Source organism: Haliotis rufescens, unplaced genomic scaffold, assembly GCF_023055435.1.
Source record: "Haliotis rufescens isolate VD_foot unplaced genomic scaffold, xgHalRufe1.0.p SCAF_10, whole genome shotgun sequence".
NCBI classification, from domain to species: domain Eukaryota; kingdom Metazoa; phylum Mollusca; class Gastropoda; order Lepetellida; family Haliotidae; genus Haliotis; species Haliotis rufescens.
The window spans coordinates 9,938,278-9,966,212 of record NW_025963780.1 but is presented as its reverse complement, the minus strand read 5'-3'; the positions used below and the strand labels follow the sequence as shown (position 1 = coordinate 9,966,212).

Genomic DNA, 27,935 nt, shown 5'->3' with positions numbered 1-27,935 from the left:
ACAAAACATGTATTGTGAAATAAATACTATTTATAGCGAGGCTATGTACCCGGTGATAGCGTATTAAACTTCGTGCAACCTTAACTGTGAATGTCGCTGCATGGAGTTTACAACATAGCCTGGTCAGAACACTTCCACGCAAAAAACGCATCGGGCATCTGTGGACTACGTCATAGATGATGTACATCCGGTATACGAGAGCGCCATTTTCAAGTCTGCAGTCGTTGACAGTCACAGTGTTGACAAATGAATGTGAGAGGCTTTACCAACGTTATCACTAACCGTATGACTTGGTGGTCCGTATATTCATGCAGCGCTTATGATATGCTTGTTTATGTATATATTATATATATATATGCCATCGCAAAGTAAGCGAATCTATTCCGATGACAATAGTATCGTCGATACTAGATCTAGTATCTATACTCACTCTTCAGCCAAAAGCAAAGACGTACATAGATCTATTCGCCTTTGCCATCAGCAAGTTCCCAAGACGGAATGCTGGGATAACTTTGACAAGTAAAATATCGAAAAGTATTTGATGGAAATACCTGAAATTTTAGTATTTAGTGATACGTGTTCGTAGTCGCAACACATATCGGATACTCTGAAAGAGGCTCTGTATAGGCCTATAATAAGGCTGGGACCAGTGCAGGTGAATTCGTTACCAAACCAATTTGTAGTTATGGAGAAAACTCGTAGACAAAATTTACGGTGAACTCATAAAAAAATAAATACAATAGAGAAATATTACTCAATAATAATTTCATATGTACATATTGAATATTACAACTTCCCAATTGTCCTTCGCAGCTTGGATATGCTTAGCTGATCATTGTTTATAATAGTAGTTACAAAGGGTCCTGCAAATCCTCACAACAAATTAATTATTGCGGTAATCCACTCCACTCCATATTTTTATTTAACACTATCCACAAAATAACCATGTGAAAACAATCACTCAGAAACCTACACAAAACTTGCAACCAGTGAAAATGTCTTTCATTTACGAAGTGACAACTGATCATATGCCATGTACCAAGAAACTGTTGAGCTAAGTGATGGATAGTAATAATTATTATTCAATTCTAATACAAGAAATGTGTCTAGAATTCACTCCCTGGGTGGTTTACGAGTTCACAGTAAGTTATGTCTATGAGTTGGTGGCGTCTACATATTTGCCACCTCCCATATAATGAGGTGCTAATAAAATAGCATCACTATGTCACTTACTACATGATATCAGATAATTTTTATGTTTGTTCTCCCCTCAAACGTCTTGCCATTTTATATTTCATTACTTTCCAAACTTTTTCTAAAATATTGATGTTTGGGCACTCAACGTTGTCCACATGTTCTACAAATATGCACTTTTTGGTCTTTACTAATCCCACTTTGAGTCTCATCACTAAATATAAGCAGTGATGTGAGGTTTGACTAATTATTATCAACTGTCCAGTGAAGTTTTGTTCTGCTGAACTGAATCCTCTTGACTCATAACACAGGTGATACAGTTCTTTTTTCTTTACACAATGCAGCGGTTGAACCCTTTTTGAAACAAATGCCTTCTGACAGTTCTAGATCACAAATTTGATTGTTTTTTTGTTGTTAAATTTTGTTGTCAATTCTCCGAGTGTTTGTCTTCAGTTCAATTAAAGTATGCGAAGAAGCACCTGATCTGCATTTGGAACTGTTTTTCTGTGCCGCCCACTTTCGAGGCTTATTTTTAAATGAATCGCGGTTGTTCAGCTCCTTCATGAAATTTTGTATTTGTTCTATTAATACCTGTCACAACTGCAATTTTGTGGTCCGGAATAACCGTCATTTGACAGATTGATAATTTTTTTCTTTTGGTAAAGTGTAATTTCCCTGCTATGCAGTGCCATTGCAGAAGCAGACAACTAATTGTAAACAAAAGGGTATAATCATAAAAATGGTGAAGAGGCATAAAACACACCTTGTAAAAAGTTTTCTGTGAGTTACAGACATCAAGACCCTTCATGAACCGCAAGAGGCAATACATAGTTTGTGATGTGATTTATATTGATAACTTCAACCATTTTGGGAATTTACTTATGGCCGAGGAGTGTAGGTCATACCAGGAACCTGATGCAAATAAAAGATATTGCCATGGCGAAGCAAACCAGTCACATCAGTTCTTTTTCTGTGTAATGGGGGTTGACTCACGAAGCCAATTTATATTCACCGATATTATTGACATGCATTGGCGGCCTGTGCATCGTACAGTCTTTTCTAAATTGTCATAACTCACCCTTGGTAAACATTGTTATGGACAACCTTTGGGCTCTAGTTAACAACCAATACTGGCACTGGATGGCACTATGCAAGTAGAAGAGGAGAAGAGATTGCTGTATTAATATTTATATGTATATGGGAATATGATTCTTTGACGGCTACCCAGAGCCATATACTAAAGTAATCTAATCCATGGCGACTGCTTATGATCATGTATAACATATTTTGGAAGGGTTCGCTTTTCACAGGTTACCATGCATCAGAGCTTCAGATAAGCTGCGTATCTGCGTGAAATACGCATCAGAAATGCAGAAATATGCAGTAAAATATAATCCAAGCGTATCAAATACGCAACGAACATTACAGATACGCTACAAAAATAAAATTTGTGCGTATCATCAAAATATTGTGAAGTAACCCTGTGTATTCGATTAGCAAATCAGCAACTTATTTTGAAATTATAAACGGGCATTCCGTCAACCTTGCCAAACTCCACGATGACACTCACATCATGATCATTTGCCATCACACTTTCGTGTGGAAGTATCGTGGTATTTTTGAGTCCTATAAAGCTCTCAAACCCACAAGACACCAGTTTGCAGGGACTAGACGAATAGTGTTTTTAAATATTTAACTTAAATACCCACATGTGTAAAAACTAGTGGGTAACAGAAATTTGAATACGCAGATAGAATTACTGATACCCAATGATTTTAAAATGCATGGGTAAAATACCCACAACACCAAAAGCTTATCTGGAGCTCTGATGCATACCAAAAACCCTAAAATAACTGAATAAGGCCGCATAAAATTATCTTGTTTTTCTCTCACCTGTTATAAAATAGGGAGACATGCTATATCCTGGTCCTTCCCCTTTTCACCATCCTCATACAGCTAGAATATTGCTGAGTTAATGTAGCTTTTGAACAGTATTTTAATAATAATGACGTGCCAGCTTGGTTTGGAGGAAAGTGATGCAAGTCTTAGACATTTACCACTTTTGTGAAACACATGAGCACAGTTGTGGTGGCAACCCTAGAAGCAATCAATGTGAATCTGGGATTCAAACCCACGGTCATAGGTTTCTGGTACACCTAAGGGATGCAACTCTGCACAGCAAATTCTGGCGTCTTAGATGACTGGGCCAACCATTACCCTTGATAACTACCCTTGGTATCCAAAAGCATTCTGAGAAGAGAGTAGAACCCCATAGACCCTCTCCACAACTCTTATGCATCCCTCTCTAACATCCTTCTAATAATGATACTTTTTGTGTTTAGGTATCAGTGACAGTCACATGATGGGAGGCAGGGTGTTTGATTTGTTTATTATGGCCATGCTGTATATTTTTTATATATAAAGTACACTAGAATATGAAATATTGCACTTTTGTCTAATTTGAAACAAAGTTATCAAAATGTTTATTGTATGATGTTGCTGGGACATGGTTCTGTTTTTTTTCGTCAGTGCATGTTCTGGGGTTTTTTCACCATGATTGATTGGTGTCTTTTTGATTTGCTGTTTAAGCTATATATACAATCTTGTCACAATCCTCATGTTGACTTGGGAGGATTTAAGGCATCTAGATTAAGATACAATAGCCAAAACACCACCTGACCCCTGAACTCTTCTAACAGTACTACAGTACATGATAGCACCTAAATGTTCTGCATTAGTTAGACTTCTTATGCAAATGAGACAGAGATGACTAACATGGCAGTCCTCTTCCCCTAGATGTTCCAGGCAGTGAGGAGTAGCTGAAGACCACAATGGATTACCAGAAAGAAGTAGAGACATTTCGTTCCAAGCTGCAAGAAGCCAGAGAGAAGTTCAACCACTGGACGGGAGATGAACTACGACAGTTGACCCAAGATCTTGCACTGACTTCCAGCAAACTCCTTCAGGATTCACTTGGTCGGTCAAAATATCTCGGATTTAATACTTGTATTGCCATGGGATGTTATCCCGATTCAGAGTTTGTACAATTTCAGGCATTTTAGGGGGTGTCCTCACATTAGTTCTCCTGGGGCTAGATAGTGTTTCCGTTTAAGTTGATACCCTGCTAAAATAAATTATGTACAAGATAGCTTGTTGACATGCTTTAATGAGTGGTTTGAAACATTACCCTCAATGTGAATATAAAGCAGCTAACTGCATTATTTTGTTAAGCAGCCTTCACTCCACAAATGACATCACTAATCTCTCTACCACTGAAGCTGGTTAGCAGTACGACACTGAACAAGTTGGAAAAATGATTTTGGATGGTAAAAAGAATTTCACTCTTGTGTCTTTTGACATGAAATATGTCAAAACTTATCGGTACTGACTTAGCAATAAATATTTTCTTATAAAAGTGTTGATTTTCGAATTATTTGCTTGAAGTAAATCATGTGCAGAAAGGGTATTCCCACTGTGTTTCCCAGTGTTTCTGTCACTTACTATTTTTTTTAACTTATCCTGCATTACTCCTTACTGCATTTACTGCTGTTTTTTTTGACAGAAAGACGATCTGTGAGAGGTCCAGCTTCTGAAGAAAATATGTTCCAACCAGTTGACTGGCAGTGCCCTCACACAGACGGCACGTGACCTGGAAGCGATGATGTCACATAAGAGCACATAACTGCTTTGTTAGCCTACTTGGACGGACATGTATTCTGTGATTAAAGCATACAGTATCTATTCATCTTTATCTACGAGATACAGCATCAATTTTATGATTCTTCCCATGACCGTGCCGTTGTCCGTTGATTACACGGGGAGTAACGAGACACCTCCCTTCGTCGTCAACGGGAGTGCTTATACAACACACATGGGATGGAACTGGTCATCTTACTGTTGCGATCTTTTAGAACCACTTAGCTTTTGGATACAGCTTAGACTTCCACTAACTGGTTTCGTTGATGCTTCGGCAATCGGTTAAGGAGCGGGTTTATTTTGTCTACATAGGGTTTGGCTTTGGTTTGCAGGCGTATCGTCAAGGCATGACATGATCAGAGACCCCTCTGATGTTGACTTTTCAACTTTACCGTCTCGTAGACAGCCTCATCTAACTTCTGCTACCAACTCTTCAACAGCCGCTTACATTTTGTCAGTGGCAAGTGCTCCTGGGATTGCTCACTCCAGCCCACACTGTGACGTGGCTGAGGTCGACTACTCTTGCGTCCAATCCAACAGTTCCAGGCGCCTTACTTAAAGAGGTCAGGACACTTGGCCTATCTGTTGGTCTACCCCTTCACCTCAGGAGTCATTTCAGCTGGTGGATGGTAGAGTCCATCGTCCAATTAAACAGAGTTATTCCCGACACCCCACCTGTTCGTAGAGGCCTCTACAGGTTGAGGTGTGCCTCTAGAGGCCAGACGACCTCAAGCCGGTGGTCTGACGCTCAGTGCCCTTGGCACATCAACAACTTGGAGTTAAATGCGCTCAGGCGATATCACACTGGCATGAGCACTTCTGGTACCCTCCACTTGCCATCTAGTACCCTCAACTCACGATGATCTGGTGCCTACGTCATCAGGGGACAACATTCTTCATTCGGCGCTCCAAGGATCGTCAAAGCCAATGCTGCCGCCATTTCATCCCGGTATCTCGGACATTGCAGGTGGAAGTCAGCTGCCACATGATTGCCCCTTAGCTTCGCATTCTTCACAGGACTGGACCCCCTAGAGACAGCAACCCACACAAGACCGGGCGATCGCCTATACCCTGGCGCTTTACAGCAACTACTCCATCTGCGGAATTATGGAGACACCGTCCTCACCAGCCACTTCCTGCGAGTTGTCGCTTTGGAAGATGTGGAAAGCATCCACAGCTTTGGCTCTTTGGTAGTTTGCTCAGCAGGCATCCACCCTAAAGTGCCTCCGAGTCTCCCTCATGTCTGGAGCCAACCTTTTGAACTCTGGTGCATGTCACCCCAGACTAGAAGGTTACATGCTGCATGCATTGGCTTGGTTCATCAGTTCTAGTTCTTACTTCAGCTAAATTTTATTACTGCAATGACACCTGGACTTCCCGCATACTTCACTCTCTCTCGGCCTGCTGACAGGAATGGCCACTCGATGCCTGACATCGCCTTTGCTGATTGGCGGGTGCCTATAGAGAGTTTATTGTAGATCACATCTGAAGGTATAAACACCTGCCGTACTGTCTGATAAAGATGCATTAAGGAGTAATGCAGGGTAAGTTAATTTTTTTTAGTGAAATCTCGACATTTTACATTTGTATACTTATCCTGCATTACTGCGTCTAAAGTAAAGATACCTCCCCACGAAGTTTCAGATGTTATGTTTGAAGCAGTAATGTGCTCTTATGTGACATTCCAGGTCACGTGCCGTCTGTGTGAGGGCACTGCCAGTCAACTGGTTGGAACAACTTTTCTTCAGCAGCTGGACCTCTCACAGATTGTCTTTTTGTCAGAAAACAGCAGTAAATGCAGTAAGGAGTAATGCAGGATAAGTAAACAAATGTAAAATATATTAAGATGTTACTAAATTTTAATCTTTCTTTATTCATATATTTACAGAGGAAAAGAAGGATCATGAGGATGGATTGAATGATCTCCGACATAAGTGTCAAGTCAGCAAAAGGGGTAAGCAACCATATGCAGTTGTATTCGGTCAAATCTGTGAAAAACAGACTCTTGTGTAATCAGGGTAATACTGATCATACTGATGTTTATAATAATCAGATGTAACTTATGGTTATTTCTCATTTAATGTATCTTGTTTTACAGTTGAGATTAACATTGATTTTTTTACGTGTTGTAAGAGTGGAAAACAAGGATAAGATATTGTGTTTGAATTAATTGGAAATATACTTATGTCCACCCTCTTCTACATATATGAGCTGGTTCTGTTTCTTGTTTCAACTTCGAACTTTTTTTTAAGGGAAACTAGACAAGTATCCTTCATTCTTTATAAAATGATTGCCCAGACACTCGATCAGTTTTCCGAATAACATTTGGGATTTATGTAGGATATTCAAATAAATAATAGGATAAAACCCAATTTTAAAACTTATCCTATCTCACAGTATGCATATCTTCTTTCTTCTTCGATCCTATGTGGAAACGTGCTTGAACATTGTTTCCAGCTTCTAAATAAAAAACAATCTCCCGAACACCCCTAGCAACTCCATGGTTACGCCCCCAGCATGGTCATTTACATGCCTCTCGTGCATGGTAACCTTCCATGATCGACCACGTGTCTCTCTACCAACTCATTCTCTTTCTGAACACCACCTTACTACACGATGTACTACCCGAGATAAGGATACCTGTACCCTCCAGGATTTGCAGATTACCAATCCACTACAGACCCCAATCAGTCTCTGCTTTGTCATACTTACAGAGATAATCCACGAACTCCAGATTCAGAATGGGCATGTCACCACTCCTGAAGTTGCTCTCGTATGGCACAAACATTACCATGCCGGGTTCCTCCTGGCCACCGGTCTTAACCTCAAGTCTTACCAACTTTCGGCGATCTCCATGTTCAGGTCTCTCTTCCATCCCACAGACTTCTGGCATAGACCAAGCTCCAGTCACCACCCACTTGACCCCCTCCTGGACCAGTGTGTTTAATCTCGACAGTGGTTGATCCTCGCACGCCTACCCAGTGGTGTATACAAGGAGCCTATCTGCACGTCCCCATCCACCTGAGCACCACCATTTCCTTTGGTTTATTTTTCAAGGCCACCATTACCAATGGAAGGTGCTCTCGTTTGGAATTTCTTCAGCCCTGTGGCTATTTTCCCACCTTACTCGGCCCATCATAATATTCCTACAAGCCCTCACCGTCTGAGGACAAATGCATCTATGACCACTTCAATGCTATCTTGCGTCGATTATCTTGATCAACAATTTTTTTGATGAAGATCTCCCAGCTGCTCCATCTCACCCACATCTACAGTGGTGGTTAGTCGAATCGAACGTTTGTTGCTGAGTCTCTTTGAGGCCATTCGTCACGTCACTTCATCTGTTCGTAGAGGCATAAACAGTAGGTTTGGGAGCGCATTTTGATGATCTTTGAGTAGCAGGACGTTGGTACTCACCAAGGATTGTTGCCTTCACATCAGCAATCTCAAGTTCAAGGCGGTCATTCTAGCAGTAACGCACTGAAAAGAGCTCCTTGCACCCGATGATACAGTCCAACAACACTGCTGTTATGTGGTACATAAATCGAATGGGATCCACAAAGTCAATGTCACTCCTCGATTGTTCTAGAGTTCTTCCAACTCATTGACTCTCAACATCCATGCCCAGGCTCGCCACGTGTTATAGTAGTCTCCGTGTCCCGACCCGACAGACCGTTGCCAGTGGAGTGGTTCCTGCACCCAACGAACTTCAAATGGATCTGCCAATTATAATGGACCCCAGAGATTTGTTTGCCACCCGGTTCAGCGCTCAGCTTCCCGATTCATTTCCCCAATCCCTGACCCACAGGCTTTGGATCACGATGCTTTGTCTATCCTGTTGGAGAACCTTAATGCCTACACATTCCCTCTGACAAGCGCTCTTCCCTGTGTCCTACAGAAGGTAGAAGCCACCAGTCACCTATCTCTGACTTTGGTCACACCCTTTTGACCAACAAACAACTGGTTCCCCACCATGCTAAGGCTAGCCAACAGACAATTCTCTCGTCTACCGCTTTTGGAAGACCTACTTCAGCCGTACCTTCAGTGGCTCCATCTATGCATCTGTCACATGCAGAAGTCACTTATCGCTAAAGGCTACTCCAAGTGAGTAGCGAAAACTATCACTGCAGGTACTGCATCTAGATTCTACCTCTTGCTTTTATAATTTGGGAAGTTTCATGAACATTTGCTGAAGATCTATAGCTGAATAATAGCCCTTGTTTGCCCCATGGATACCTTTCACATTGTTTAACATGGGACAGATCGGTTCAGACTGAAATTGCTTTTGTTTGTCACAGATAACTCTCATGAAAGGAAAAAGGGAATTGTGTTAACATTATTATCATATTCAAATATAGTCACCGTGTAATTGTCACCTGTAAGGAATTGTACATGACCTTTACTGCTACATGTACTGGTAGTTCTTGTAACATTCATTGTATTTTGATAAAGAAACAAGTTTTAGGCTTTTAGCAGTATCACGAGGGGTATATGTGGTTTTGTGCGTCCTGCATTCGGTTATGTACCACTTGCCTCTTTCAGACAATTTTCAATCTGCCTTTGTAAAAGAATTAACACAAATTGAAAATTGATAGAATTGATTGTTTAATTTGGCTGAGTCACAGTATTTACATTGCCTCGCAAACAACATGCAGCTTTTCGCTTCGTAGTGGGGTGCAAGAGATTTATTACCCCGCTCAAAAATGAGCAACCGGTTTTCTTTGTGGCAGGGTATAAGGGATTTATTTCCCTCCCAGGCAGGGTGGTATTATTTTATAGGTAGTATTTTATCAAGATCACGTGAACCAAACAGATCTCCACATTGTGACATGGAGGTAAGATAAGGAGAGATTATGATCATTAGTGACTTCAAAGTGTAAAAGTTTTCATATTTGAATGTTTCAGCTCTTAATGAACACATAGCAAAGCTGCAGGAGTTGAAGACTGAACTCAAACGCCTTAATGAAGAGTCTGATGAAAGGCTGAAAGAACACAGATTTGTGGAACAGGATTTATTAAGTGTTGGAGAAGACATCAGTAGAGAGAAACAGTGTAAGGCCTTGTTTGTTGTATTACTGTGCAGAGTTGTGTCCCTTGGTCATGTCAGGGACCACTGATTAGTCAAAAGTGCAGGCTTCTGCCTGGGTCTGTCTGTTTTGGGGTAATATGTTTGTGGGATTCAAGGCATGAACATGGACGTCATAGGCTAGGGGTATCCGACATGCTTCACTTGATTGTCATGGGATTTGCAGAGGCACAATCTCAGGAGACATATTACAAGCATATTAAGCATATTATGGATGGGAATTTCAGTTTTAGGACTGGCAATTTATTACAGGGGTGGGAGGTTTTTATTTTTAACTTATCCCTCCAAAACAGTATGCAATATTCCTTACAGTGTAGAACATTCACCCGAACACAACCTCCTACCACCTCATCATGTATTCATTGCATGTTCTCCAGTGCGTGTCATGTTCCATCCACTATTATGGTGGCTATTTGTGTCCTTGTTATTGTCTATTCTGTTGTGAACTTACACTTCATGTGCTGTTCTGCAAAATTTCTGCATGATTTTTTTCTCCGGTGTGGCTATACCGCTGTTGTTTCCACTTTCCCTGCTATAACGCTTCCTATGCTGGCTTGGACCCTTCTAGAACTTCCAACCTAAATGAGATTAGGGTGCTGGCATCCACGAGGGCACTCCACTTGTTGCTTTTTGCTTTTGGCAATGTGAGCAACTTTGCTATTTGTTGGTACTTCGTATTGTGTGGGCACCTGCAGTTCTCGATACCTCCATTTGCAACATGTCTGACCCAGCCTAACATAGCTAGGTGGTGACATATTATGGGACAACTGAAGTCATGGGTTGCAGGTGAAGTGGCAGTCTTATTGCAATTGCAAAAAAGAGAATATACAGTTAATGTGGGATAATTGCATACTGTTGTGGAGTTTAAAATCTGAGTATTCCCCTTATTTATATACTTATCAGGACGTAACAGGTCATGAATGCCCATCCCCTCAAAGTTTTGGATCAACTTGTCAACTGTCTATGGGTGAATGTAGAAAAAGATGTAGCTTTTAGTTCTCAGTACACACCACTATCATGACGTCCTAATGTCTTTCAGGCAAGGATGCCCAAGTATTTTAATGTGATAGCATAGTGTAGGTTGACAGATCAATATGTTATTGGTAGGTTGTTACCAATATTGTGGCTTTCTGTGAATCAAGCATATTTTTTACTTATCCTGCATTACTCCTTAATGCATATTACTGCTTGTTCTTGACAAAGAAAAGAGCTGTGTGAAGGTCTTTGCCTGAAGAAGTTGCTGGTCTTTGCTTGAAGAAGTTGCTCCAACTAGCTGAGAGGCCAACCATCACGCAGCTCTCACGTGACCAAAGGAAGTGACGTCACGGATCATCACATCACTCTTGTCACTTGATGAGAGAAGACCTGTTTTTCTTCTTGTAACATAAAACTGGTTCAAATCCTCACGTGTTTGCTTTCTGAGTTAATGTTGTTTTGTCCATGTGTTGTGCTTACGGTTTGTATTTTGTACATTCTATGTTTGATAAACATGTGCATAACTTTATGAGACACTTACTGGCGTTTTCTCAAAAGAAAACATAGGCCAGGTGTCTTGTTGCTCCAAGTAGCCATCTTGAATATTTTGCGTAGCCAGCTGTTTGTGGACTGTTTTGTGGTCTATATTCTTTTGCTTGGTACCCCACGATTGGTGTATCATTGCATGTATTGTTTTGTTTGATTGTATGTTGTCTTACGTTTGTCGTAATATTTGTTTCATAAACCCACATAGTGGGATAATCAAATTATAGCATACAAAACGGTAATTGGGCGGGGACGTATTGTGATTTTACACTGCTTCGTTGCAGATATCATGCCCTCCTGCTTAAAGTGCCGGCGCAATATGTCGGTGTGGGATCCCCACCCCCTGTGACTTAATTGTACATCTCAATGCCACCAAGATCACCGATGTAAAGACTGTTTACTGCTTTCACTCACAGCTTTCAGACAGTATCTTCGTGTGTGCACTAACACAGCAGGCCAGGAAACCCAGGCCAGGATGTCAGACCTTTCCAAAGTTTTGCCTTCCAGATCAGCCATCTTGGATGACCCCGACCTCAACTGCTCCCTTGATGTCGGTCCCCAGGGTTGTAGTCTCGGACAACCACAACAGCGTCTATCTTTACGACGTTGACCTCTGTGACGCCCGGCGTGGCGCTCATATACCAGACGGCGCCTATACCTTCCTTCGGAACAGACGCTCGGTCTCCTACAGGCGCCCCGCCTTTGGCACAGACACTCGGTCTCCTACAGGCGCCCCCGCCTTTGGCACAGACGCTCGGTCTACCACAGTTGCCCCACCTACGGTACAGAGGCTCGGTCTTCCACAGGCGCCCCTGCCTACGGCACGGACACCTATGACAGACGGTTCACTCCTCCAGTACCTGCAGTACTTACAGGCGAGACAGCAGGCGATGCCAGCGTCTTTACCGGCGCCTCTAATTGCGCCTCCTCTAGCGACCTTTCAGATGGCGCCTATCTGCACGACGTCCTTACAGACACACGCGCCCTTGCCTAGTACGTCCTCACGGCGGAGTGACAGTAGATCCTCTAGACAGGGTCAGAGATCTAGAAGCCGCTCCCCGATTAGCAGGTGCTCCAGTGGCTATCGTTCCGACTCCTTGGAGGGCGCCTTCATCCCTTGTTATGATGACACCCCTATGGACAGTGGCTGACAGATTGGAGGCTATTGCTCCCTCATCTGGCCTAGAGGTTGATAGCAAGACGGCTATCCGTGCGGACCGCACTTCGATCCCTCCTGACCCACTGATCAGAGACATGATCTCAGCCTTGGACGAGGACTTCAGTAAACTGTCGCTGACTCCGTCCTTCAGGGCCCCACGGTACAGACGAGATGACTTCCCACTTCACTCTCTTCAAGTTGCGGACCACGCTCACTCCTTGGATGAGGACATGCACCGCATGACGGGATTGAACCGCTCCACCTCAGTCCGAGTCTCCAACAAACTCGTCTACGTAGAGACCGAGATTCGCCACACGCTCAAACCCCTCTCTCTGATGGCGTCATCCTCAAGGGCCGTACTGCAGGACTTAGCGGAGGACAACCCCCATAGGATTGACCATTTAACTACCGTCGTATCCTATCTCCAACAACAGGTGGAACAGATGCGCTCCCACATACGCGTTGCTCTGATCGAGCGCACTACCACCAGATGCCTTGGGTACCTTGCCTTGTCCAACTGGGACCCAGAGTTCAAGAGAGACTTCTTGCGCCAACCCTGGTCCGGTTCTGACCTCTTTAATGGACAAATATCCCAGACAGACGCCTGGGTCTCAGCTTTCGCCTGCGATGAGACGGCTCTTAAGGCCCTGGCCAGGGTGTCTCAGCCAGACTTTGCTAGGGCGTCCCAGGCTGGCTCCTACCAACCACGTCGCAACTCCCTCCGGTCCCGGGGGCGGGGAGCCACCTCAACCTCTCGAGGCAGAGGCAAGGGGAAAGGAAAGTCCTCAGCTCATACCAGCCCTGTCGCGGAACCCCAAGAGGGGAAACGCCAGCCGCAGGGACCCCTAGTGAACCGCCGGACAGACACGACCAGCTCACTTCTGGCAGAACTGGGAGATGCTGGGGGACCCATATGTCACCAATATCATCCAACTCGGGTACAAGCTGACGCTTGTAGACGACCCGCCACTGACGTCACCAACTCTATTCACCTGTCTTCCTGGTCCCCAAGAACGACTCGGACAAGCACAGGATGACCGCCGCCTTGCCTGTCCACCATACTTCCGGATGACCACGCTCAGGCTACTGCGATCCCGGATCCAGGCGCAGGAGGTGCTCATCAGCCTGGACATCGAGGACGCCTACCTACACGTCCTTATACATCCCGACGACCGGAAATTCCTCCGCTTCATCTTCATTGGAGTCCATTACCAATGGGCGGTCCTCCTGTTTGGAATTTCTTCGGCCCCGTGGCTATTCACACAGCTTACCAAGCCGATAGCCTTGTACCTCCATCGCCGGGACATCCAGTTCGAGGCGTACATAGACGACTGCTTACTGGACCATCTGGACCAGGTCACTCTACTCTGCCACAGGGACTTCACCCTTCGACTCCTATACCAGTTGGGGTGGAAGATCAACTTCATGAAGTCAAGAGTTGACACCCTCCAAGTGCCTTTAGTTCATCAGGGCCTCTTCCAGACAGACCTCAACCTCATCTCTGTACCCAGAGACCGGTGGGATCGCATGCAGGCGCACCTGATTCCAGCTCTCCACTTACCACACACTCTGCGCCAATGGCAAGTCCTCCTAACCTCGGCACAGGACTTGACCTACAGAGGAAGGCTCTAACTGCGACCTGTTCAGATGTTCCTGGCGCCCTACATCAGACGCCAGGACCCCGCTCTATCCATCGTCCTCCCGGATCATCTCAAGCAGCATCTCTGGTGGTGGACAGTGGAATCGAATGTCTTAGGCCGCGTCTCCTTGGCAGGGCTTACGACCTCTCTACGCCTCTTCGTAGACGCGTCCCTACAGGGATGGGGCGCACACCTGGAGGGACAGGTCGCCTCAGGGCTATGGCACATCAACAACCTCGAACTGGAAGCGCTTATCTTGGCCATCACTCACTGGAAGCAGGCGCTCAGACAAGCCCGGCTCTCCATCTCGACAGACAACATCACTGTCGTTTGGTGTCTCCGGAACCAGGGAACGACTCATTCGACTTCGCTCCTTCAACAGACGTTCCGATTATTTCACCTAGTGGATCAGCTGAGGATCCAGTTCCAGGTCCACCACATCCCGGGCTGCCGAAACATCCTAGCGGATGCCCTGTCTCGGCCAGACAAGGTGGCTTCCACAGAGTGGAAACTTCACCCAGACACCTTCGCTCTTGCTTGTCAAGACCACTGTCTTCCCAACATAGACCTATTCACCACCAGCCAGAACTACCAGATCCCGACCTACATATCTCCGGTGCCGGATTCACTGGCTTGGGCAGTCGACGCCTTCTGCGTCCCCTGGGAGGGTCTAAAAGCGTACGCTTTTCCGCCACCTGTACTCCTTCCCAAAGTTGTCCAGAAGATCAGATCAACACGGAACCTTGATCTGACTTTGGTCGCGCCCTGGTGGCCACCTATCCGATGTCAACCCTCTGCCACTCCCAGATTGGCCAAACCTGCTGATCCATCCTCACAGCAGACAGCCACACCCAGGACCTTTGAGCGCCAAGGGCTACTCGGCCAGATCGGCTAAGGCCATAATGATGGCACATCACCTAACCACCAGGAGCCTTTATGACGACAAATGGCAATCCTTTGAGAGCTTTTGCAGGAGTAAGCAACAAGACCCCACATCTGCATCGCCTCAATTCCTAGCCAAGTTCATGCTCCATCTGCAACACAAGCATAAGCTCAAGGGCAGTACCATCATGACCTACCTTGTGGTGCTCAACTCCGTCCTGGCAGTCCTGAAAGATAGACGCATGACGAAAATCCCGGAACTCCAGGCACTGCTCTGTTCCTTCAGACTGGAAGACCAAAAGGCGAAGTTTCGTCCCCCGCCCTGGGACTTGAACGTCATTCTCACCTCGCTGAGCCACTCGAAACGTCATCATTCTACAACCTGACGAAAAAGACGGTCTTCCTACTGGGGCTCGCTACAGCAGCCCGGGTCAGTGAGCTACATGCCCTAGACGTCACACGGGTCCGCTTTGAGCAGGGAGCACACGGCGCCTGTGCTGGGACTTCATTGCAAAGAATCAGCTCCCAGTCCAGCCCGACAGATCAATCCTCATCCGATGACACTGTCCCCCCCCCCCCCCCCCCCTTTCATCGATTGTGGGCACGGAAGACGAACGAGAGCTCCGTCTATGTCCAGTTAGAGCACTTCGTTGCTACATCCGACGATCCGAGGAACGCCGTAGACAAGGACGCCTCTTTGTACCGGTATCTGCGACCTCGTGAGCGGAGGTCAACCGCAACATGATCGCCCTCTGGCTACAAGCCATCCTCCTCCAGGCCTACGAGGCCGCAGGACTGGACCCTCCACGCTCCAACAATCAGCATGAGATTGGGGCGGTCGCCTCCCCCATGGCACTTCACAGCAACTGCTCTCTACGCGCCATCATGGAGGGATGTTTCTGGCATTCCAACACAGTCTTCGCCAGTCACTACCTGCGAGACGTCGCTTTGGAGGACGTGCAAGGAACACACAGCTTTGGTACGTTAGTAGTTGCCCAGCAGGTCACCACTACTACATGCCATTGACCTCGCCTCCAAGTCCAGAGACAGCCTTAGCCCTGGACTAGAAGGTTCATGCCTCATTCGCATACGGCTCGGTGCTCCAGTCTTGACCTAGCCGAGCGCTATTGTCAGGCTGCGCAGTACTAGGACACAACGCATAACTGACTCTTCCCTTCCATGTAATGGTCATCCAGGCCGACCACAGCCGAAGACGGGCTGACGGAAACAGAGTTTCCTATACATGGAGTGGTCACCTGAAGCTGACCACACAGCTGAGGACGGGCTGAGGGAATGGGAGGTTCCCACACTTGGAGTCGTCAACCGATGCCGACCACACAGCCTAGGATTGGCTAGGGAACAGAGTCTGGAAATAACAGATGAAAGGTCCACGACTGAAGGTATGCCCACCTCCGGTTCTGTCCAATAAAGATGCATTAAGGAGTAATGCAGGATAAGTAAAAAATCTAGTAAAATGCTAGATATTTTTTATATTTGTATACTTATCCTGCATTACTGCGTCTAAAGGGACCCGCCCATTGCAGATCTACCTCCCCACGGTACCTTCCGATGTTTCGGACTACAGAGTAATGTGATGATCCGTGACGTCACTTCCTTTGGTCACGTGAGAGCTGCGTGATTGGTTGGCCTCTAAGCTAGTTGGAGCAACTTCTTCAAGCAAAGAACTTCACACAGCTCTTTTCTTTGTCAAGAACAAGCAGTAATATATGCATTAAGGAGTAATGCAGGATAAGTATACAAATATAAAAAAAATATCTAGGATTTTACTAGTTTTCTGTTTTAGACTGTCGTCATGTACATGATGTATGTTTTGTTTCCACCAAGACACATTGACGCTGGACCAAACATAGCTTTGTATACATTAAACCTTCTTCATCAGCTAGTCATTTCTGTATCATGACCTCACTACATACATATCTTGACTTCGTTTATTGTTCAAAGCCCACCAGAAACATGACTATTCCTGTATTGTGTACGATGCTTCTAGTACTGTCTGCCCAAGAGAAAGCCATATCTGAAAAGTTGACAGAGCTGGAGAGAGCAGCAGCCATGTTCCAAGACAGACTTGGACTCAAGTTCAAGAAGACGTCAGGTGAAGTTTGTTATGTTTAGTGATTGTTTTTACCTAATGGGGCACATGAATTAAAAACGGTAACATCATGATTAATGTTTAAATATATACCTGTAAAATTACCTTGATTTAGTCTTGCAGCAAGGGATTCCAGGGAGTTTTCATACTAGAATGGACATGTAATACACTGAATAATCAGGGATGTTTGAAACCATACTCGCTCGAATCACTTGTTTTGAAATAAAGACATGCAACTCTTTTGATTACCTCCCTTGTCAGGTGGTCGCCTGCAGGTGGTGTTCACCTGTGTCGATGACAAGGATCCGGATGCTCGCTTCTACTTCTACGTGCAGATCAACCAGGGAAAGTACATAGGTGAGTGTAAGGTTTGAATTGCTGTGTTCAATTTCCAAGAAAGTGGGTTTCTTTGGCCTAAATGGGGTTAATCACACATCCCAACAATCAGGGAAGAATTAGTCATTCACATCCATATCTATATTCTATTTGGCAACAAAATGTACTTGCTTCTCAGGCTGAAGCATATTTTGTTTTTATTCCCATTTTCAGAATGAAAATTGGCAGTGAAATCCTGCACTACAAAATAGTAAAGTGATGAAATATATTGCACAGTTACCTCCTTTTGCAATCCATTGCTTGACTGTGCACCTTGACTTGATGTTGTTTGATTGACAGGTGAATGTATATTGGTCCCAAGTATGTTTGCTATTAGAGCAGCTTGAAGAGGAATGGGTGGTTACAAACTTACAATGCAGATGGATTCTTATGGTTTCTGTCAATGGTTTGCCTGGCTCAAGTCTCGATTATCTATAGTCCACTGTCATATAGCTGTAATATTGCAGTCTGGCGAACACAACATTCACCCACACACTTTGGCCCACAAGGGCCTGCTATGGTATAAAGGCAGTGACCCTGGGTGAGTTAATTCTCACACTAACTTGTACGAAGCAAGCGTCCTCTTGACATCACTGGAGGCACACAAGATGACGACAACCCTGCTGTTATGAGACACAACATATCACATCAAGCAGGTGCTTGGGTTCATTAAATTGATTAATACCAGGTTGACAATTGGACAAAAGTAGGTAGATACATGGCTTTCCATGTCGACCAAGCGTGAACGTGATGCCATTTTAATCAGTTGAGACTGGCATAACAATTAAGATACTTATTGAACTCATAGACAAGTTTTCATTTACAAATACATATATGTATCAGTAGTTATATTTCTATGTGAATCCATCTCAGTGAACTATAATAACTTTAAGCTACCAAACGGCTAGATAAGCAACACTTCGTATATCAAAAGAATACCGAATGTCAAGCTTGCATTAATATGGAAATGTGAGGTGTTAGCCTCATGTGAAGACATCAGTGCTTGTGTGATAGTTGGATTCTGTGCACGCGCACACACACATTCACACAGTTTCAGAGTGGTATTGTCATTGTTTTATATTCCAGTGTCTGGCTGTGAGCCATTGGTGGACAACTTCGAGGCCTTGGTGAAAAAGCTCAACTCGACAAACAACTTCCGCTCTTTCGTGATTGCTGTTCGGAAAGCTTTCAAGGCGACCATAAAAAGCTGAGCCGTCACCAGTGTATGGTGGAGCTGTGGGAGCACCAAGGCATGCAAAAACAAAGACACTATAATACTCGTATATACTTGGACAACAATCCTAAATCCTTCACCAACATGACTTTTGAAAATAAGGTTACATGAAAATTATGACTTGTCAATGTGTGTTTCAGCTATCTTGTGTTTCTGGCAATATTCACGCTATGTTATGGCTTGACCATATTGATTGTTCAGACTATTCTTTGTAAGTTGTGCATCGGGGAGAACTTACTACTTGTGGGGGCTCGGGTGGCCCAGTCGTCTAAGGCGCCACGATTCGCTGTGCAGAGCTGCAGAGCTGCATCCCTGGGGCAAGCCAATAACCTATGATTGTAGGTTCCAATCCCGGTTCGCCCTGATTGTTTCCAGGTTTGTCAGCACCATACCCCGGCTCATGGGTTTCACCGAAGTGGTAAACATCTGAGACCTGCATCACTTCTGGCTTTCCATGACACGCCGCTATATAACTGGAATACCGTTAACAGCGGCGTTAAACCCAACTCACAGACCATGTGTGACCTGTGAAGATCCGAGTTATGGTTGCCGAAGACCAATGCTAAGCATGATAAAAGGCAACAAACAGGATTCAGTGGTCTAGGCTCGCTGTCTTGATGGATGCGTACCCCAATCGCTCATGATGTCAATCATTGGATTGTCTGGTCTAGACTTGAATATTTACAGACTGCCACCATATAGCTGGAATATTGCTGAGTGTGGCTTTAAACAACAAACACACCTTATGTGATGGAGATCTTCCTCAATGTGGAACTAGGCTGCCAGATGGGATAGCTTCCTCGGACACCTCAGTTTCTGTTTATCAACAGTCCTTAAACTGCTTTGTGAGGTGGTGTAATCAGTACATACATGTATACAGTGTTAGAATGGAAGTTCAGGGGTTGTAGTTTTCTCCTATAGTATTTGAACTATTAAGGAGAGTTGTAACAAAGGCCTCTTGACTTTCACTCCCAAGTCTAGCTTACATGAAAAATGAATAAAGAAATAGTTATCAAAAATGCTTCCTGTCTTCAAACAAGCTTCCTAGTGTCTAATCTCCTTACATGACCAGCGTATGTGTTAATCTTTTTTGGTGGGGGTGGGGGGAAGCAATACAGATCCGCCGACATGTAAATAAATTAATATTCTGATAGTTTTTAATACTGCAAAAATAAGTTAACATGAAACAGCAATATGACATGTCCGTTTGTGCAGTTGTTTTAGCAGGAAAATGGCAACATTTTTTTCCTATTTTTGACCCCGAGAAAATTGGTGTGCATATATTATATCAGAAACTGAGATATACCTATTGGCACTTGTAACAGCCAGGGCCCTGTGGTATACTTGTGATACTGCTGTAACTTATGACTACCATGATTGTATACATAGCTTTGCATGAATTTTTCCTGAGGAACAGACTGTGATATTTAGTGATGGTGCCCATCCCTATGGGCATGAGAACTTCAACATATATAGTATTCATCACTTTGGGCTGCCCTGTTCAAAGCAGTGCTAAACCTTACTTTATTTTTCTTAAAACTTGGTTAATGAATCTGACAACTTAAAAAATGCTGAAAAAACATATATAATAACATTGATAGTGACAATAAATATCGAAGGGCATCCAGCCTGTTGTCCGCTGGATGCTAACAGTTGGGAAGAAGTGGAAACAGTAGAATTTGGAAAGTGTAGATATAAGAATCTGTTTGCATTACCGGTAAACATCTGTTGTTCCCTTCCCTATTCCTCCCACCCTCACTTTTTTCCCCTACTTACTTAACATTCTGAGGAAAACAAAAATAAGAAATTGAATTTACCGGTAAAATGTTTTATTTTCCCCAACCTACTGACCTGAATTTTGGGGCCAAAATCTGTAATCCTTAAACAGGAAGAAGTCTGGTTTCGCTCCATGACGTCTAATGCAATCATATGAAACTCTATTGAGAGCTTTTTGTAAATTTAGAATATTTCTCAATAACTTTCTTGTCAATAAATATGGTAGAACCAAGGATAGTGATTTTGTAAATTGTATATGTTCTAACTGTACCAACCAGGAGATTGAAGACAAGTTTCATGTTCTTATGTAAAAAAATGAGTTCCATATGAATTGAAACAAGTATTTGTCACAGAGTGACAAAATATCCCCCGCCATATACACCATAGTACCAAATATGAAGACAATCCAGCGATTAGTTCTTGAGATATTGTGGCAACACCGTTTTCCAACTCCAAAAACAGATTTGCCTGCTGTGACCTTGAAAATTGGGTCAAGGTCACCAAATCTGACAGGTGTATGCGGTGTCTGTATATACACTATAGTTCCAAATATGAAGACAATCCAGCGATTAGTTCTTGAGATATCGCGGCAACACCGTTTTCTAACTCCAAAAGCAGATTTGCCTGCTGTGACCTTGAAAATGGGGTCAAGGTCACCAAAACCGACTGGTGTCTGCGGTGTCTGTATATACACCATAGTTCCAAATATGAAGACAATCGAGAGGTTTAGTTCTTGAGATATTGTGGCAACACCGTTTTCCAACTCTAAAAGCAGATTTGCCTGCTGTGACCTTGAAAATGGGATCAAGGTCACCAAAACCGACTGGTGTCTGCGGAGTCTGTATATACACTATAGTTCCAAATATGAAGACAATCCAGTGTTTAGTTCTTGAGATATCGCGGCAACACCGTTTTCCAACTCTAAAAGCAGATTTGCCTGCTGTGACCTTGAAAATGGGGTCAAGGTCACCAAAACCGACTGGTGTCTGCGGTGTCTGTATATACACCATAGTTCCAAATATGAAGACAATCCAGTGATTAGTTCTTGAGATATCGCGGCAACACCGTTTTCCAACTCTAAAAGCAGATTTGTCTGCTGTGACCTTGAAAATGGGATCAAGGTCACCAAAACCGACTGGTGTCTGCGGAGTCTGTATATACACCATAGTTCCAAATATGAAGACAATCCAGTGTTTAGTTCTTCAGATATCGCGGCAACAAACAGGTGGGACGTACGGACGGACGGACGGACAGACGGACGTACGGACGGACGTACGGACGGTCGTGAATACTATATCCCCCGCTTCGCGCTTTCGCGCGGCGGGGGATAACAACAACGTCCATCATTAACACTGTCAGCTTCATGAGGGAATAGAGGCAGTTTTTTTAGGTTTTCAGTAATACCCATAACGGAGGTGCTCACAGACACGATTGGGACCACGATGGGGACCACGTTGTACACTACTCGCTTCATGACTTGACTATAATTTATTTATTACTCAGTGAAAGTTTACATTGCCAGTATTTCCTACTGTTTCTCTCCTGCGGCTGAAAATATTCATGTCTCTTCTCACACAGCTCTATCAATGAAATGGCACATCCTGTAATTGACAATTTCAAGATGGACAAAACTGTGTTTATGTTTTAATTTTGGAAAGGTTTTGAAAGGCAGTGCCATAAATTTCTGACTGCCAGTTGTTGGGTTGTAACTACGACATTGTTGCCAGTTAACACCTCTCAAACACTTTGTATAAGTCTGGGAGATTGGCAAGCTGCAATAAGCTTGCATCCTCTGCAAACTGTCTAGGGGGAAGTAACTGTGTCCGAACTGCTGGGTATACGACATGCTCCACAGTCCACCTCCACTTATCACCCTTGGGATGAGATTCTTGCACTTCCTTAAAATTAAATACATTTGCGTTTAGAGCATTCTTGGCTCAGTGTTTTACATGACAAGAAAAAAATAATTCATTGACACACCACACCTTGCATTAATTGCAGCAAAACTTCACACGCACATACAACAAAACATAATAATAATAGAAATACTGATTATCATCCTAATTTGATATTATCTAATTTGTAACTGGTATCTCTTCCATGCCAAGCTAGACTAAATAATTATTTATTGCTCTTTTGCCATCTGTTTCAAGTTTTATTTCTGCCCATAAATTTTCATAACCATTTTCTATTTTTTGTTTCACAGGCCTGCCACCCCTACTTCCAGTCTAACAAATGAATTAAACATATAAGTATTTACATGTTTTATTTATTTTTCTTATGTCTCCCACTAGTAATATAGTCCCTCTTATACAATATAAAATGTCATAATTTTATATATATTCTTTGACTTCTATCAGTGATTCATGAGGCCACCTGCAGTTTTAACTCCATGGCTGAATAACCATATCAATAAAATAATGGACATTTATTTTTATTTCGACCTATCTTGTGTGGAAAAGCTCAAATATATCTGTGAATGTGTGGCCTTATGAAGAAAGGGTGAATCTCACTGACCTGTGACCCTCCCTCATGGTCCAGTCTGGAGAACAAGCTCTTCTTAATGCAGTAGAACTCGCTGGTTTCTCGGCAGAAGGACTCAAAACACTCCTTCTCTTCCTCCCAGTTTACCTGAAAGTGAAAACAGCTTTGGAGGGTGACAGGCATTTTCCTGGGTCTATTTATTTTGAAGTCCAGGGGCTTCTGATTAATAATTTTGGGGGGCCAGGCTTGGTGACCTGTGGCACACACTACTCCATTTCCAAGATTTTAATGTCATATGATTGCACCAGGTCTGAAACTTTAAGCCATAGATGGGGATTCTAATAGTTTGAAGAAAGTCAACCAATGACAGCCTAAACTTTTAAGTGCAGCATCCCTAACCAGAAAGGGATGTCAGTTATATGTGACATGTACAATATGCAATATTTTGCATCTGGTAAAAACCCTGGATGACATCACTAGCAGGTTTGGTGGGCTGAGAGGTTTCTAGAAGTGTCTTTTTCAACTTATCTTCCCTTCACTAAACCACTAGGTGGGCTGTATATGTTACTATCACACCCATAGGCGGTTAACCAGTATAGCCTTACATTACATTACATTGGTAATGGTCACGCTGGTGTGTGGGCAGTATACCTTTTCCCCTAAACAATGATATATCTATCATGTCCTATAAAACATGTTCCGTAATCCTGTGACGCATCATGGATGACCACATCTGTTCGTATTGTAACAGTAAGCCGTCCGAGGTGAGGTGCTGGATGAGCTGATTGTTCATTCCAATTTGTTGATGTTTTGCAGTTGGTATTTATGTGTTATTCTTACTGTTTGGATTCTCCACTTTTAACATGACATATTTTAATTGTGTACGTATCCATACAGGCCCGTAGGAAGGGATCACATAGGGCGGATAATCCTGAGCCCATATCATCAATCAGTAGGGGGAAGGGAGAAAGACTCGATCCTCATCACCAGTAACATATAATATTGTGTGACCCGAATTTTTTTAAGTATGTTCACACATGTAGGGAATATTAGTAATATATATAACTTTATTTATTGATATATTCCCAAAATGCAAAACAGCAATGGTTAATGGTTAAAGTTAATGGTCCAGTGAGCAGCAAATACCCAGCCTGTTCCCTTAATCCCGAGGTGGACTTGTCTTACTACATATAAATACAAAAACACTGAATTATTGAAATAGAATTATTTTTAACCATGTTAACATCTCCAAAATCTTAAATTTAACTGCTTTCAAATTTGTATGTTCATTCAGATAAACTGTCGAAGCATGTGTCTATTTTGTTTTGAGATTTTTGTCTTTGGGTGTTGAGCAACTGCTCAAATTTGTTTATCCAGAATTTGTTGTGCTACATGATCCTACTTGGGATTAATTAAATAGAGTTCATGATCATTTTGTAACATTTCATGTTTGAACATTACATTTTACGATTATGTCAACTGGTCTACTATTGGTCTCGGCACTCAGAAATTGTACTAGAAATAGGCAAAAAATTCATAAATTGTTGTGTTTATAACAGCATATTGAGTAATTGTTTCAGCAGGTGATGTCATAGACGTACGCTCACAACCTTAGCGCTAAGATTGACACCGAATTAAGATCGAGTTCTCCTTGCCCACTCTCTGTTCCTATGGACCTACATATGTATGTCATAGTATCAAGTAGGCTGCATGCATGCATTTCAGTACAGAGGCTAGGTAATGCTACAGGAAGGTGAAGGTCTTATGCAGCATGTTAAGTCAGAACACCCAAGAATTTTGAGACAGTTAGAAGTTGGAGTAGTAAGTAAGGATAAGATTTATACATGAACAACTTCTTTATTACAATTAGGAACGACGTTTCGATGTTGCTCCGAACACCATTATGAAGCTAGTGATGGACAGTATGGTTGACAAGCGTGTATTATACCTCCTAATTGTAATAAAGAAGTTGTTCATCCATAAATCTTATCCTTACTTAGTAACACAAGTATTTAGTCGGAATAATACTGTAAGAACTGAGAAGTCGTGTTCAGGAAATTGTGAAAGGAATAAGTACTAACGAATTATGTTATCAACTACATATATAATACAATGTTCAAAATATAAGAAGGGGGCATGGGTGGCAGTCGTCTGAGGGGCCGCAATTCGCTGTTCAGAGTTGTGTCCCTTGGGCATGCCAGAAACCTATGATCCTGGTTCGCCCCAATCTTGTTTCTTGGTTTGTCAGCACCATACCCATGTTTGTGGTTTTTATCAAAGTGGCAAAACCCTTAAAAATGGCAAATTTCTACTAGTCCCTATGATATTGGGCAGTTTTGCAAGGACTATAGGACTAGTGCCAATTTCTAATGCTGAATACTGTTCAAAGCAGTGATAAAATATAACTCACTCACTCAAATCATTAATCCTTTTGGTATTTGTGATATGGATTGTTGGTGCATGGTGCATAAAAGGATTGTACAGTTAATTGGGAGCCGTTTGTAATTATGATTATATCAGGATACTGCATGGACTGTAAGGTAACTAGTCAACATAACTGTTACCAGTGAGTGAGTGAGTGAGTATGGTTTTATGCAGCTTTTAGCCATATTCCAGCAATATCACAGCGGGGGACACCAGAAATGAGCTTCACACATTGTACCCATGTCAGGAATCGAACCCGGGTCTTCGGCGTGACAAGCGAACACTTTATTAAATATTGTCTTGGTTTGGTAACAGTTATAAGGCGCTAAGACGACCATAACTCCTATACATTAACATAGACTAACGATGATCATAGCACAAAGATGGAGAAGTCAGTATGAATTCTTATTATGACTTATTATTACAATGCTAAGAGTCCGAGTATCACAATATCATTAAAACAAATGGATCAATTAATCAACACCTGTGATAAACCAAATGACTGACCCATTTTATAAGTGACAGAATAATACTGATAGATCTTTTATTTCAAACTGAATTACTGATTGGTTGATGAAACATACCAAATGCAAATCTACCATGCATTTAATTAATGTCTGAATTTAAAAAAAACCCAGACCAGATGTAAAAGGATATGTTGATATAATAGTAACATTAAAAATAAACTTTCTATTATTAGTAAAATCAGTAAAGGCATGGACGTATACAACATATATGAACAAAAAAAAGAAGAAGTTAGGGATCATGACTATATTGGATATTGGGGGATATTTTTTGTAGTAAAGACAGCACACAATTTCATAAAAATATACCCCGAAATATCGATAAGCAACCATCATAATACCAATTTTGTTTAAAAAGTGATAGATATGTGCACACTTAAAAGCTATACTTAAATTCTAATGTGCAGGAACATTTACACTGCTATGATAACAACAGCTTTCATGGTAGTAGTGGCATAGTTTAAAGAACATTGTGGCACTGCTCCCAAAATGAGGCTACCAACATACCTCTGTTGCAAGTCGCAGCACGTACAGGGGAAGTCCATCCAGCACAGGGTTGTAGTCATCCAGCAACATCGGCAGTGTCAACAGGTTGCCAGACTGAAGGGAGGAGGAATTCACTTCATTCATTCTTATCAAAATATGGAATGGATTTAAGCTGATAGGTTAATTTTCCATCCAAAAAGATTGATGTTGAGAATCAAACTGTGGCCATATGGGAAGTGAGTGCCCTCTTAAAGCAGCTGCACAAACTTTGCTGCATGTTCCTTGTTTTGATCAGAAATAGAGACTGAGACTTTTGCCATTTGTGTCAATGTTGCCATGATGCAGTTAGCAACTTGCATAGATCCATAAAATAATTGTGGCTGCTTTTTTCTTTTATCCAGGAGTATCTATACACGAGCAATACAATCAACAGTGGCCACATTATTTAAAAAAAATAAATCCAGCATGGGTACCTTTGTCTTGAGGATGTCCACGATGTACTGGGACAGGTCCTACTCACTCACCTTGTCTACCTCTATGGAGAAGTAGTCCTCCAACATGGTGCCTTGCTCTTGAGGATGTCCATGATGTACTGGGACAGGTCCTATTCACTCATCTTGTCCACCTCTATGGAAAAGTAGTCCTCCAACATGGTGCCTTGCTCTTGAGGATGTCCACGGTGTACTGGGACAGGTCCTACTCACTCACCTTGTCTACCTCTATGGAGAAGTAGTCCTCCAACATGGTGCCTTGCTCTTGAGGATGTCCATGATGTACTGGGACAGGTCCTATTCACTCATCTTGTCCACCTCTATGGAAAAGTAGTCCTCCAACATGGTGCCTTGCTCTTGAGGATGTCCACGATGTACTGGGACAGGTCCTACTCACTCACCTTGTCTACCTCTATGGAGAAGTAGTCCTCCAACATGGTGCCTTGCTCTTGAGGATGTCCATGATGTACTGGGACAGGTCCTATTCACTCATCTTGTCCACCTCTATGGAAAAGTAGTCCTCCAACATGGTGCCTTGCTCTTGAGGATGTCCACGGTGTACTGGGACAGGTCCTACTCACTCACCTTGTCCACCTCTATGGAGAAGTAGTCCTCCAACATGGTGCCTTGGTCTTGAGGATGTCCATGATGTACTGGGACAGGTCCTACTCACTCACCTTGTCCACCTCTATGGAGAAGTAGTCCTCCAACATGGTGCCTTGGTCTTGAGGATGTTTACGATGTACTGGGACAGGTCCTAATCATCATTTGCAGACTGCCGTCATATAGCTTGAATATTGCTGAGTGCGATGTTAAACAACAAACACTCACCTTATCCACCTCTGTGGAGAAG

General features: G+C 43.1%; 2 protein-coding genes across 3 annotated transcripts in view; one reads left to right on the top strand and one right to left on the bottom strand.

The window, feature by feature from the left end:
* The first annotated feature begins 151 nt into the window (after positions 1-151).
* On the top strand, positions 152-19,916 carry LOC124116209 (kinetochore protein Spc25-like). 2 transcript variants are annotated; one of them, XM_046477468.2, is made up of 7 exons: positions 152-252; positions 3,991-4,170; positions 6,779-6,844; positions 9,796-9,942; positions 17,187-17,291; positions 17,550-17,645; positions 18,750-19,916. In XM_046477468.2, exons 2-7 carry the CDS (start codon positions 4,026-4,028, stop codon positions 18,872-18,874), a joined length of 684 nt encoding a protein of 227 aa, XP_046333424.1. In that variant the 5' UTR covers positions 152-252; positions 3,991-4,025; the 3' UTR covers positions 18,875-19,916. The 2 variants fall into 2 exon arrangements, with proteins under 2 accessions (XP_046333424.1, XP_046333423.1); XM_046477467.2 differs by having other exon boundaries at positions 197-296.
* Positions 19,917-22,301: 2,385 nt separating this feature from the next.
* The window catches only part of LOC124116208 (DNA mismatch repair protein Mlh1-like), a 229,840-nt gene continuing 224,206 nt past the window's right edge, over positions 22,302-27,935 (bottom strand). Inside the window, exons 18-20 of the mRNA XM_046477466.2 lie at positions 26,613-26,705; positions 23,191-23,304; positions 22,302-22,571 (exon numbers count right to left, since the gene is read on the bottom strand). Coding sequence (XP_046333422.2) covers positions 22,401-22,571; positions 23,191-23,304; positions 26,613-26,705 — 378 coding nt within the window. The 3' untranslated portion in view covers positions 22,302-22,400. The remainder of the gene's footprint in view (positions 22,572-23,190; positions 23,305-26,612; positions 26,706-27,935) is intronic.

Coding starts and splice junctions, on each gene's coding strand:
- LOC124116209 (XM_046477468.2), top strand. CDS start 4,026: ATGGATTACCAGAAAGAAGTAGAGACATTTCGTTCCAAGCTGCAAGAA. Junction 17,292..17,549: donor CAAGTTCAAGAAGACGTCAG/GTGAAGTTTGTT, acceptor CTCCCTTGTCAG/GTGGTCGCCTGCAGGTGGTG. Junction 17,646..18,749: donor CAACCAGGGAAAGTACATAG/GTGAGTGTAAGG, acceptor TTTATATTCCAG/TGTCTGGCTGTGAGCCATTG.